This window comes from Trichoplusia ni, chromosome 26, assembly GCF_003590095.1.
Source record: "Trichoplusia ni isolate ovarian cell line Hi5 chromosome 26, tn1, whole genome shotgun sequence".
NCBI classification, from domain to species: Eukaryota; Metazoa; Arthropoda; class Insecta; order Lepidoptera; family Noctuidae; genus Trichoplusia; species Trichoplusia ni.
The window spans coordinates 2,502,408-2,514,908 of record NC_039503.1 but is presented as its reverse complement, the minus strand read 5'-3'; the positions used below and the strand labels follow the sequence as shown (position 1 = coordinate 2,514,908).

Here is a 12,501-nt window from a genome sequence, read left to right as displayed (position 1 = left end):
ACCGCATAAGTGAATCGATCACAGGTTAAGCTATGCTTGACGCGGTTGGTCCGTAGATGGGTGATCTTTGTCATAACAAGTTCCTCCGTGTTCCGGAAGGCACGTTAAATTGTGGGTCCCGGCTGTTATTCCTACATCTTTGACAGTCGTTACAGGTAGTCAGAAGCTTGAAAAAGTCTGACAACCAGTCTAACCAAGGGGTATCGTGTTGCCCAGGTAACTGGTTGAGGAGGTCAGATAGGCAGTCGCTCCTTGTAAAACACTGGTACTTAGCTGAAAACGGTTAGACTGATAGCCGACCCCAACATAGTTGGGAAAAGGCTAGGCGAATGATGTATTGGCTACCATGATGCCTGAAAAAATTAAAAACTGAGCGCCAGCCGCCAATCATCTATGAGGAAAGAGATAGCGCCAAACCAAAAGCCATCTTTCTCACTCTCCTCAAACCAAAAAAAAATACTGTAGAGTATACGTGTACGGCATGTCTAGGTACAGCTACCACAGATATTTGTTTGTTTGGCACGGCTCCTACACACTTAATTTGTTATATTTTCTGTAATAATACTTTAAACGGACAGACCCCGTGCTCCTGCTTAGTTTTTTGCCGTTACTTCACTCGCAGCAAAAGCACTTAGGAAGCGGTGAAGGGTGGGCGAAACGGGGTACTGTCCAATGTAATCTCTCCTTCAAAAAGTGCTACTTAGTGGCCTAATTTGAATAAATGACTTTTAATTTTGATTTGATTTTGTCCATTAGTCTATGTCGATGTTGGCCACTATGCGTCTGAAGTTAGAGAGAGACATCCCATAATCCCATACCCATCAACGATCAGTGATTGTCTATTAGATGTTTAACCTGAAAACAAACCGGCTGAAACAAAATCATGTCTCAAATCTTCAGTGTTTCTTGAGTTTGTTTCGACATTTCTTCACAGGGTAGTCAGATAGGAAATGTCGACTCCATTCTATAGTTCCATTCTATAGTTTAAGAGATATATTTTTTTTTGTGAAAGGTCAACCGCCGCTTAGAAAAATTAATGATTTTTTTTCTGCTAAGGCGTTTGTGGTATCGTTTTTTAATAAAACGCAAATTACATAACATCAGAATATCTATTCGTATAAAAAAATAAGAAGCTGTAGTTTTGATAGATTATGAAATATTTGAAAATTTCTTAATTTTACTTTTTATCGATTTTCTCGTAAGCCCTAATGTGACCGCATTTTATTTTTGGCTATAAATATGAACACAACTGCTATTTATCATGTCATAAAAAATCACACGCGTAACTCATAGGGCTTCTGAGATAAAGCGTTTCTAAATATTTTAGAAATTTCTATGGAAATAGGGTTGTCCAAATGTAATTAAAGAAATTTACCAGGCACGAAGGATAAGCATCGGTTATGTGTTTATATTGAGTGTATGTACAATTCGATTAATCCGTATGTGGTTTTATAGTGTGTACAGTTATATTTATTCATGTTATAGTATTAGTGTTATATATCTATGCACTATAGAAAAAATTACATTTTGTCAATGTCGTCATTATCAGTATCTATGAATATTTCGTTTGACGATAGTATTATGTTAATTTCGTCAGAATCGTCAGTATCGTCAGAATCACACTCGAATTTATCATTCGATTTTTCAACAGCGGGTCGCCATGGATGCCCAAGTTATCCATAGTCGGCTTTCAAAGTTTTAGTTCGACAAAAGAGGGTCAGAAGACTCTAACGCTAGATGAAACACGTCAATGACTTCGCGATTAAATTTACGATATGAAGCTACAAAAGTTCCATATTGATATAACTATGTAAATATGAACGGGAGTTTTAGCCAGTAAAAACTGTATCCTCCTTCACCAATTGGAGGTACTCCCAGCTTATGTTCTGTTGTCAAAGTTCTGTCTTTTGCATTTAAGCAAAGTGTAACTTTATGGGCCATATATTATATTAAAACCAATAAAAATAGTACCTAGTAAAAAATATAATCCAAATTGAATACCTAGATAAAGGTATTCAATTTGGATTATATTTTAATCGGTTTAAAATAGTTAGCTAGTTATGCGAGTGTCATATAATCATTTACATAGCCTAGTATAAATCAAATGAAAATTTTAATAATAAGCAAAATAAATTAATAAATGTTTCTGAAGGCTAGAGACAGCCCTACAGGAAATTTTTAAAAATTATATCTCAAAAGCCCTTTATTATTTTACGCTGATATTTTTTACTCAAATGTATTATCATATTGCACACATTTTCTATCAAAAAGAAAATGCGGTAATTAAGAAGGGGACCGATTAAAAATATTTTATATTTTTTGCTAAAAACTTGTTTTACGCCTTAATTATAAGTATATCATATATGTTTTTTGGCATTATTATAGTTATTCATTTTCTTAATTAGACGATATTTAATTTATTCGTAACTGAGGTATCTGAAGGAAGTTATTCCATTTCTATGGTTTCTATGGGTTTTTCTCGATAATTGCAATATAACCAAAACTAATTAAAAAAAAATCATCGGTGTCTTTGTTTAGCCTCTAAAATAGTATAAGCTATCGTATAAACACATAAACTATACTTGGCCACAACTAAGCCTATATTACATACTGTGCAGCGTTCTCAAAAAAATAAGAAGACATGTAAAAGTGATGATATATATTACTTACAGAATAAATGATTTCATTTCATTTCAGTGACTAGGAAAATTAGTCAATATATTACCTACATTTACGTAAGCACTTATAATCGTATTTTAACTGATTAAAGTATTTATCATCGAGAATAGATAATGATCTCTTAATTAGTACCCGAATTATCTTATTAAATAATTATCTGATCATTTGACACACACGTAAAGTGTGTTAATTGGTTAGCAACTTATAACTGTTATAAGCCACCTGTATAACGAGGTGACCTTGATATACATGATTACAATTAGATATGTAGGTTGAGTCCAACCCCTCCAAGCACTTAGGAAGCGATGAGGGGTGGGCGAAACTGGGTGCTGTCCAATACAATCTGACCTTCAAAAAGTGCTACTTAGTAGCCTAATTTAATAAATGAGTCTTAATTTTAATCCGACAAATCCCACTTGAGCAGCCCCTGCACAAACATTCAAAGTTACATGCGCAAAGCACAGACTCAGGAGGACAAGCATTCGTGGATTACACAAACGCTTATCCTACACGGGTATGGGGATCGAACCCGCAACACATCGTTCAGTGAGTTTGGCGGGGTGACCTCAACGGGGCCCACTCGACTATCCGTGCAGTCGAATACATCATTAGATTTTATTTAAATTCGTCCAAAAAATTTAATATATTTTTTTAGTGTTAGCAACCCTTAACACTTAGGGGTATGAAAAATGAATAGATGTTGGTCGATTCTCAGACCTACTGAATACGCATATAAAATTTGGTGAAAATCGGTAAAGCCGTTACGGAGGAGTACGGTAACTTACATCGTGACACGGGAATTTTTGTATATTAGATATTCCTTAGTAGGGAGGATTTACGACTCATTCAAGTCACGTACACAAAGAGCCATATTCAGACACTCGCACATCAAGTACATAGACACACATAAATGCTTGTTCTACGTGTGGATCGACAGCAGTAGTTTTGAGTACTTCAGGGTATTTAACAAACCTATTGATATGGGCCATACTCATCATTGGCCTAGCCTTTTCCCAACTATGTTGGGGTCGGCTACCAGTCTAACCGGATTCAGCTAAGTACCAGTGTTATACAAGGAGCGACTGCCTATCTGACCTCCTTAACCCAGTTGCCTGGGCGACACGATACCCCTTGGTTAGACTGGTATGGGCCATACTGTCATATCATAATACTGAGGCCACCTTCCTTTCATCGTCAGACCATTGGGTGTTATTTAGAAAAACCTCAAGTGTTTAACCTTTATTTCTGCAGCTTGGTATTACCACGTTTTTACGTCCATACCATATTACGTGGATATCAAAAAACCATGGGCTAGTATCGATATAAGGTCTCTAGTCTCAAAAACGGTCTTCATTGGGAAGGGGTCCTTAATTGGAACGGAGTTTCAGTCAAAATAGGGACAAAAGGGGGCTTTAGCCGAAAGTTCATTAGCCAGAAAGAGGCTTTAGCCAGAAAGAAGCTTTAGCCAGAAAGGAGCTTTAGCCAGAAAGGGGACTTTAGCCGAAAGGGACCTTTAGCCGGAAAGGGGTTTTAGCCAAAAGGGGACCTGCCACAAAAATAGGAAGAAAATACATAAAAAATTACAAAAACATATTTATTATCAGAATAAAACACTGGTTAATATTAAGAGCACATATAATTGCATTAGGGGATGTTCGCGAGGTAGTCCTTGACGTGCGCGGGCTCGAGCCTACGGAACCCGCTGGCGTCGCAGATGCCCACTTCGATGTTGTCTGCTGTCATCTGACCCTCGAAACCCTCTTTGAGAGTGAGGATTGCTGTGTGGACTGCGTCATCCAATTCTAGTTCTTCTGTGTACCTGGATATCAGATAAATATAGTTATTAATAGGTATTTAGTTTTTTCCTAAAACATGTAAGACATGTACAGTTGTCTCACATCTAAGATAGCTTTATCTGGAGAAAAGCTACCGTAGTTGGGACGTTACTGCGTAGCATAAATAATAAAAGAGTGACGTCTTGCCAAAATTCTATTTCATTATCATCATGAGCTTTGAAATAACTCACTGCACGGTCTTCCCTTTTTGTGCTTTTCTCCTCTCTCTCATGCCTTTCGCATCCATTCCATTCACACTATATTTTTTATACCTACCTTCTACCCATCTTATCAACTTCATATTTTTATATTTGAAGGAAAGAAGCCAGAAATTCGTCATCCAAATTTATCATTATACAGCCTAACGGGACGAAAAAACGTGCTGAGGAGTGTAGGTGTCTTAAATCCAAACAGTGGTAAAATTAGAAATGAGTAAAATCCCAAATATGAAAAAAGGCAATTTTTTGCCTTTTCGTATGTTATATCAGACAAAGGCATCACACAATCTTTACCACTGAATATTGGTCTTATCTATACTAATCTATACTAATATATAAAGCTGAGGAGTTTGTTTGTTTGTTTGTTTGAACGCGCTAATCTCAGGAACTACTGGTCCAAATAGAAAAATTCTTTTTGTGTTGAATAGACCATTCATCGAGGAAGGCTTTAGGCTATAAACCATCACGCTGCGACTAAAAGGAGCGAAGATAGGTACAATGGAAAATGTGAAAAAGCAGGGCAGGTATAAATCATAACTTCTACCCACGGGAACGAAGTCGCGGGCAACAGCTAGTATAACATAAACATAAAACTTTTCCTCTAAATTCGAACCCACCTCTTCTCCAAGAAAGTCTTGCCATTGTTAAAGTTCTTGCCCATGGCGGTGGCCTTCCACGCGAAGTAGGCTCCAGAGGGGTCGCACTGGAACAGGTACGGCCGCTCGTTGTCCCAGCCGCAGATCAGCAGAGACACGCCGAACGGACGGACGCCACTGAAACAATTAGGCAACCGAATTAAGGCGATTTTACTATCAGGATAATTATTAAATGATACAGCGATTTATTCACGCGTATTCATCGGGATCGCCCGAGTTTCGGTCCCAACCGGAGTCCTTAATCATGAGCTGACGCGGCGGGGTCGTACTTTAGTATAAAATTATGGGACGGTTTCAGTCTTTTCAGCCTATCTTATTGCACGATGGGTCCGAAACTAGTCGGGCAATGATGACCAATACGCGTTACAAGTTTTGTTATTCACACATTTTTCACAGTTGTTATCAGAAAGTCTGACAACCAGTCTAACTAAGGAGTATCATGTTCCTCAGGTAACTGGGTTTAGGAGGTCAGATAGGCAGTCGCTCCTTATAAAGCTCTGGTACTTAGCTGAATCCAGTTACGACTGGAAGCCGACCCCAACATAGTTGAGAGAAGGCTAGAACAATGATGATTATGAACAACAAATCCACTCACCCTGACTGCGTATACTCCTGCATGACTGTAGCCACTCGCTGCACGAGCTGGGCAGTGGGTATCGGCTCGTGGTACATCAGGTAATACTGCTGTGCCATCTTGCGGGCTTGCGTAACAAGGAGACGGTAGTCTGGGCCCATACCGGAGTAGACCATGCCTGGAAATTACAGATGATAAGTTAAGGTTGGGCATCCAGCTATTAGGTCTAATCTTTTATTGGTTATGGTTTATTTTGGTAACACGACAATTGGAAATTTGGTACAGGATGGAACATGGAATACTCACAATCAATACAATAAATATCCAATAAATATATTGACAAAATGCTTAGGAGCATATGAATATTGACAAATTTAATCTAATTTCAATTCATTCATCAGCCATTGGAAAACCAGAATTAGGGCTTTGAAACACCATGCCAAACCCAATATATACAATGTGTCACAGGTTTTCATGCTTTTGTGTTTTGAAACTCCTCTACACAAGCAATATATTACTACTACAGGAGTCAATTTAATAAAAAACTAGGGTGTTTTTTATCAAGCTTTTATAGTTTCGCTCATGAATAACATAGCGTACAGTCAGCTTGGTATGGTGACATCAACCACTCATCTATCCATGCTGTCAAATTTGATAACATGAAGTTGGATTTCTGGTTTAACTCACCAATATGTCCGGTAATCATTTCAACTTTGTTGACACTGTGCTCATCGTACAGAATGCTCTTGTGCTTATTTTCTGTGGCTATTACTACGCCATTGGATGCTGAAAGATAATACAACACAATATATTATTATTCAAGAACTTTTAAACAACACCATCAAGTATTAAACTAAGCAAAGCTCGTATTATGAGTACTAGATAACGGATAAATATTCTAGAATAATGTTTCCAAAACCATTGCATTGTATATTTGCGCCTTGAAAAATAATTTATAGATATTTGAGAATAGTATGAATTGCATATTATTTAAGAGTTTTAGAGCACAAAACATACACAATTATAATGTTTTGTGAAGGCTGGAGCAGTAGAGTTGTGGAAAACAATACATTGCAAATTGTTAATTTACATTTGAATTTTAAGGAATTTCTATAAAACCTCAACAGGTTTCATGTCCTTCTTATTGCTATTGTCTTTCATTACTATTAGACTTATAACTATGATGACTAGGAAAGAAATCGATTACAGTAAGATTAACTTCTGAATGTCTGTTGATGTTTCAGTCCCCATTCCTCATGTGGAAAATACATTTCACAAAGGAATTATGCCATGAAAGTTGCATATAACTACCGACGCTGATATAACCTCTAATAAAAATAAAACTCACCTTTGATACCGACGGACGTGCCGCCGGCGGCTACGGCAGCTAACGCATATTCGATTTGAACTAATTTCCCTGAAGGGCTGCAGAAAAACACACAAAATATTACAGTTACAACAAATTCTTAGTCAAAGTTTTGTACCTGTAAGAAATCTGGAAATTAATAAGAAATTAACCATAACACACATTCAAATACGTTACACAATCGTCGAATATCATATTTATGCGCTATTTTACAAAATATAACACGTAAATAAATAGATTTTTACCTAAAAGTGGTGAGAGAGAAACTGTATCTTTCGGACGCCATGATTACAAAGCAAATTGTCAAAAATTAGCGGCGTCATGTTGTCAGCATTAAACAGATGTCAAAATTGCGTTTTGTAAGCTGGAGTTCTTGAACTATAAAAACGTGTTAGTTTAATTTAGCTTTTACATTGTCAAGAGTATTTTATGATTATACAAACATAATTATGTTTAAATTACAAAATGTTCGTTTTAACAGAAAAGTGAAAACTAAAACCTTGGTATATTGTAACTCAAAAGCTTAATATCCCAATAATTCATCCTCTCCTGATTGGCTGATAGAGAAGCCAATCAAAATTCAAGATTCTCGTTCAATAATTTGACTGACATGCATTCAACACAACTCTATCTATTTATAATTTTAATGATCTTTCACTGAAAACTACGGAAAAACAGTTTCGCGTGATGTTAGGCGGATTGCGCGGTGTCTCGCCTATATCCGATACAATGTCCGAGGGTACATTGGAGAGGAATCGCGCTGAAAAAGCCCTAATAACTAAGACACCAACTCATAGCCAAATGTTTCCTAAAAATAATAGCAGTGTTAAAAATTATTCTGATAAAAATGGAAACGATGTTACGAAGACTGTTTATAAGGGAAGGCAGACGTTTGCGTTCTGGACTCTCGTTTGTTTATTGTTTATTTTGGCTATCGGGAATTTGATATTGACATTTACTATTTTAGCTGTCCTTCGACTTGGGCAAGGTATGTTCAATGTTTCAAGGTTTAAAGATGTATTTATGTTCAATACGCATGCTGAAATGTAGAATAGAATGAGTAGAAAGGGCCTATACTACGTTTAGTGGGACCGTATGATTGTAAGATGCATTATAATAAGTAGGTACATAATATTAATTTATAGAATGGTACTTAAATATGCCTTATTGCATATGTACTATTTGTATAAGAGATACTTTTATTTTAATGTGTATCAGCTCACAAACTATCTAATTATTAAACATTTAAGACCAAAAAGGAATTAATTAATGTTGTCCAGTGACAAAATTCTAAGTTTTTAAATATTCCTTTTTTTTTAAAAGATTGTTCAGGCAGTTAAATTAATATTTTAAACAAAAAGTTTCCTATTAAAAAATGTTATTTATTTAAGTTCTAAACAATTGCTGAAACTCATATATACATATTTTATGTGTTCCAGGCATGGAAAGCATGGAGTTCCTCCCGGAGCACAATGCAGTGAAGTTCTTCGGAGACACAGACTTTGAGCACATCTACAAGAAGGATGGACTGATCGAGAGCTTCAGGGACACTCCCATGAGCATCACGTCTGAGAATGGATCTGTTATGTTTAATTTACAAATTAAGTGAGTATTCTTGGATATGAATCTAATTGGGAAGTCTATTTTTTTTTCAACATTTAATTTGGGCCTTATGCATTCTAAGAGCCGATTTTTCAATCACCAGATAACTTTTATTTGGCGAATATTTGTTTGACGTTTTGTCAACTTTTGTATAGAACATACTATTATGTCAAACGGCTATATTTATTCCTCAGATAAAAGTTGACTGATAATTGAAAAATCGGCCCTAAGACTAATTTATAAGTAAATGACAATATACTATCTATCTCTTATATCAAAGGATATTAAATGACGCAATGGTTAACTCACGCTTAACTCAAGGTTTTTTAACGGGATTGCTTGAGTGTCGATTGGTTGTGGTCTCCACGCAAAACCCACTGAGCGCGACGTGTCGAAGTGTCGTGGTTTCGATCGATTACCGCGTAGAACAAGCGTTTGTGCTCGAATGCATGTCCTAAGTCTGCGTGTCTGTGTAACTTGACGAAATTAAGGGATACAATCTGTGTATCGCAGTAGACGAACGTAAATCGCCGATATAGTCCGTAGGATTGGCAATAGGCGGGTCACATAGTGCAATCGCGATCAGACGGCCGATGGGGTAGAAAAGTTCTGGAGTGGAGACCACGTAGACAGGTGACCTGGTGAAAGCTGCTGGGTCTCATTCGATGCAGGTGGTAATGAACCAGTCGCGCTGGAGAACGTATGGAGAGGCTTATGTCCAGCAGTGGACTGGTATAGGCTGAGATGATGATGATGATAATTATCACAGGGAATTCACAAACATTCAAGTCACATGCACAAAGACACCCAGGCTCAGAACAAGCCTTCGTGGATCACACAAAATGCTTGTCCTACCCTACTCAGTTATATATCAAGTAATCATGGTAGATCACTTAAAAGCTGGCTTCTACAGGTATCAAACTCACCACTATATCATTTCGTTCCCCAGACCATCTCGCTACGAGAACAAGTTGACTGTCAATACTTCCGGTGTGTTCGTGCGCGGCGTGAGCGCGCTGGAGCTGGTGGACCCTGACTCCGGAGAGGTGGTCTTCAGTACTGCCGACCCTGAGATGAACGTGCCTGATGGGTTGCGGAATCTGCATGCTAAGGTAAGCAGTCAGAACTTAGATTGTTGATTGGAGATGTCATGCTGCTCGACAGATTAGCATGTATGATAAATGCATGGATAGCCGAGTGGTTGTGGTCACCACGCCAAACCCACTGCGCGTCGTGTCGCGGGTTCGATCCCCGCGAAGGCAAGCATTTGTGTGATCCACGAATGCTTGTTCTGAGTCTGGGTGTCTTTGTGCATATGCAATTGTACACCATACAATCCCAACTGGGTTTATTGTAAAGATTAATTATAAAGGGCTTATTTATTCAATGATTTAGGTTATTTAAGGTATACGGCCCCAATTCCGCTATTTACAACGACCTATGAATGAATGGCAATTGGATTAAATTTAACACTATTTGTATTCTCCTAAGTACCAGTACGGGAGTACCAGTACGTAGCGCGTAGCGCAGTATGGAGCGAAACACTCGCTCAAAACAATAATTATCCAGTTATCGTGTTGAAAACACGCTGGAGTATACGAATAGTGTCATTTAAATTCTATTTCTATTAATTCATCGGCTATTGTAAATAGCGGAATTCAAGCACAGTTTATTTGGGATTTAATGTCAACAACTTCTGGCAATATTTCCAAAAATCATTTTTTTAGTCAAGTACTCTGCTTGAGCTATTGAATTAAAAAACACAGTTCCGGCCATAGACGAAACAGTTAAACAGGAAGAACAAGATTAAAACTCAAAAATCTTTCGATCCCCACAGCAAATATCAGTGAAACGAATAACATCGCCAGTCGACGAAGACCTGACTCTCCGTTCAGAAAACTCTGCCCATCTCCGAGGAGCTGAGGGCACCCACATGGAATCCAAGGAGTTATTCTGGAGCGCAGACCAAGATATCTACCTGAAATCCGTCAACGGTTCCATTGTGCTAAGTGGCAAAGAAGGTGTCTTCATCGACGTGAGATACTTGCCAATTGCCAGTGCGTCAAATAAAACTGATAAATTCATTGGCACCGGTCAGTTTAAAGTGTGTGTTTGTATGCCTCAAGGAAAATTGTTTAGAATAGCAGTCCCCAATGGTCAAAAAGTAACGTGTTCTCATGTTAATATGACAGGGGATCTGAATCCTTGTGTGTAAGTTCGATTTTTGGGTGTGCTATTTGTAATAGGGATGATTTTTTTGCAGTGTCCGTCTTGTAGTAAAAATGTATGGTGATGGACGGTTTTTTTTTTATTTTGTACGGCAAATAAAAATTGCTCTGATTTTAGTGAATGGAATGTTCGTGTGACGTCGCGATTGTGTATAAATTTTACGAAATTGGTACGTCGTATTTCGTCTTCTAAAATTTTAAAGCTGTTTATCTTTGTCTATATTTTTTTGTTGTGATGTTCAGATAAAGAAGAAAATACGTGTCTCATATTTTTCAATTATCTAACTGAGCTACTAAATATATGCTTTCTGCACTACCGTAGAGATGTCTACTGGGTATAAAATACCCAGTAGACATCTCTATGGTAGTGCTTTTAGGAGAAATTTGTTTTATATTGTGGTAAGCAACAAACTCTTAATCTTTTAAAGAGGAATTCATTTTTGAGATTTTGTTTGTGATAAATCAATGTACATTGACAAATTTCATCATCATTAGCCCATATTCGTCCACTGCTGGACATAGGCCTCCCCAATAGCACGCCATCGAGATCTATCTTCGGTTGCTCGCATCCAGCTCCTGCCGTCTTGCGCAGATCATCACTCCATTTGACAAATTTACTATATTCCATTCGGGGTACTTGAAAATGGTAAATAATCTTGTAATAGTCGCAATAAAGAATGTAAGTCTTGGTGTCTTTTTATACAGACACATCTATACATATATGTAGATAAAATTGGAGTATCTGTTTGTCATTAAATTACCGTTTTATCCTCCAAGTAAGTGAATATATAAGGTAAGAACACTAAAATAACATATTTTCAATATTTGTTTGTTTGTTCTGGCGAATCTTTGAAATGGCTGGACCGATTTTGACGCGACTTTTTTTTAATGTAGTTTATTTAATAAGGAGTAACGTAACATCTAGTCTTTGCATATGTTGCCTATGTCAGAGCTATTTATGTTTTATTATAGTTTTAAGTATTTAGTAAAATATACTAGTCAGATTGCACTGTTAACTAATTTAAATAGTAATAACGATATTTATATTAAATATTTACATTATTAATTTATTGTAATAGTTGTTATATTATTAAATGAATCTAGTCAATTGTTTTGGAGTTTTATTTCATATCGAAAATTATTTTTATTATAAGTTAAATTTTTGTTATTTGGTGAGAATTTGTCTATAAATATGTATATATGGTAGAGTGGTAACAGGCCATCACGCCAATGACTACTGTATGCGATGTTTTGCGGGTTCGATGCCCGCGAAGGACAAGTATTTGTGAAAATTTGGTATCCAATCCCAAATATTTGATTAAATCAGGACAAACCGCTACAGA

The 12,501-nt window shown here is 37.0% G+C and overlaps 2 protein-coding genes across 2 annotated transcripts; one reads left to right on the top strand and one right to left on the bottom strand.

The window, feature by feature from the left end:
• Positions 1 to 4,256: 4,256 nt before the first annotated feature.
• Positions 4,257 to 7,679, bottom strand: LOC113505590 (proteasome subunit alpha type-2). Its single transcript, XM_026888378.1, has 6 exons — positions 7,574 to 7,679; positions 7,311 to 7,387; positions 6,650 to 6,748; positions 5,984 to 6,140; positions 5,350 to 5,505; positions 4,257 to 4,498 (listed from the first exon to the last, which is right to left on the bottom strand). Exons 1-6 carry the CDS (start codon positions 7,612 to 7,614, stop codon positions 4,324 to 4,326), a joined length of 705 nt encoding a protein of 234 aa, XP_026744179.1. The 5' UTR covers positions 7,615 to 7,679; the 3' UTR covers positions 4,257 to 4,323.
• A 78-nt stretch (positions 7,680 to 7,757) lies between these two features.
• LOC113505589 lies at positions 7,758 to 12,162 on the top strand. Its single transcript, XM_026888377.1, has 4 exons — positions 7,758 to 8,316; positions 8,768 to 8,933; positions 9,880 to 10,042; positions 10,768 to 12,162. The coding sequence occupies exons 1-4, from the start codon at positions 8,016 to 8,018 to the stop codon at positions 11,143 to 11,145; spliced, it is 1,008 nt and encodes a 335-aa protein (XP_026744178.1). The 5' UTR covers positions 7,758 to 8,015; the 3' UTR covers positions 11,146 to 12,162.
• The last annotated feature ends 339 nt before the right edge of the window (positions 12,163 to 12,501 follow it).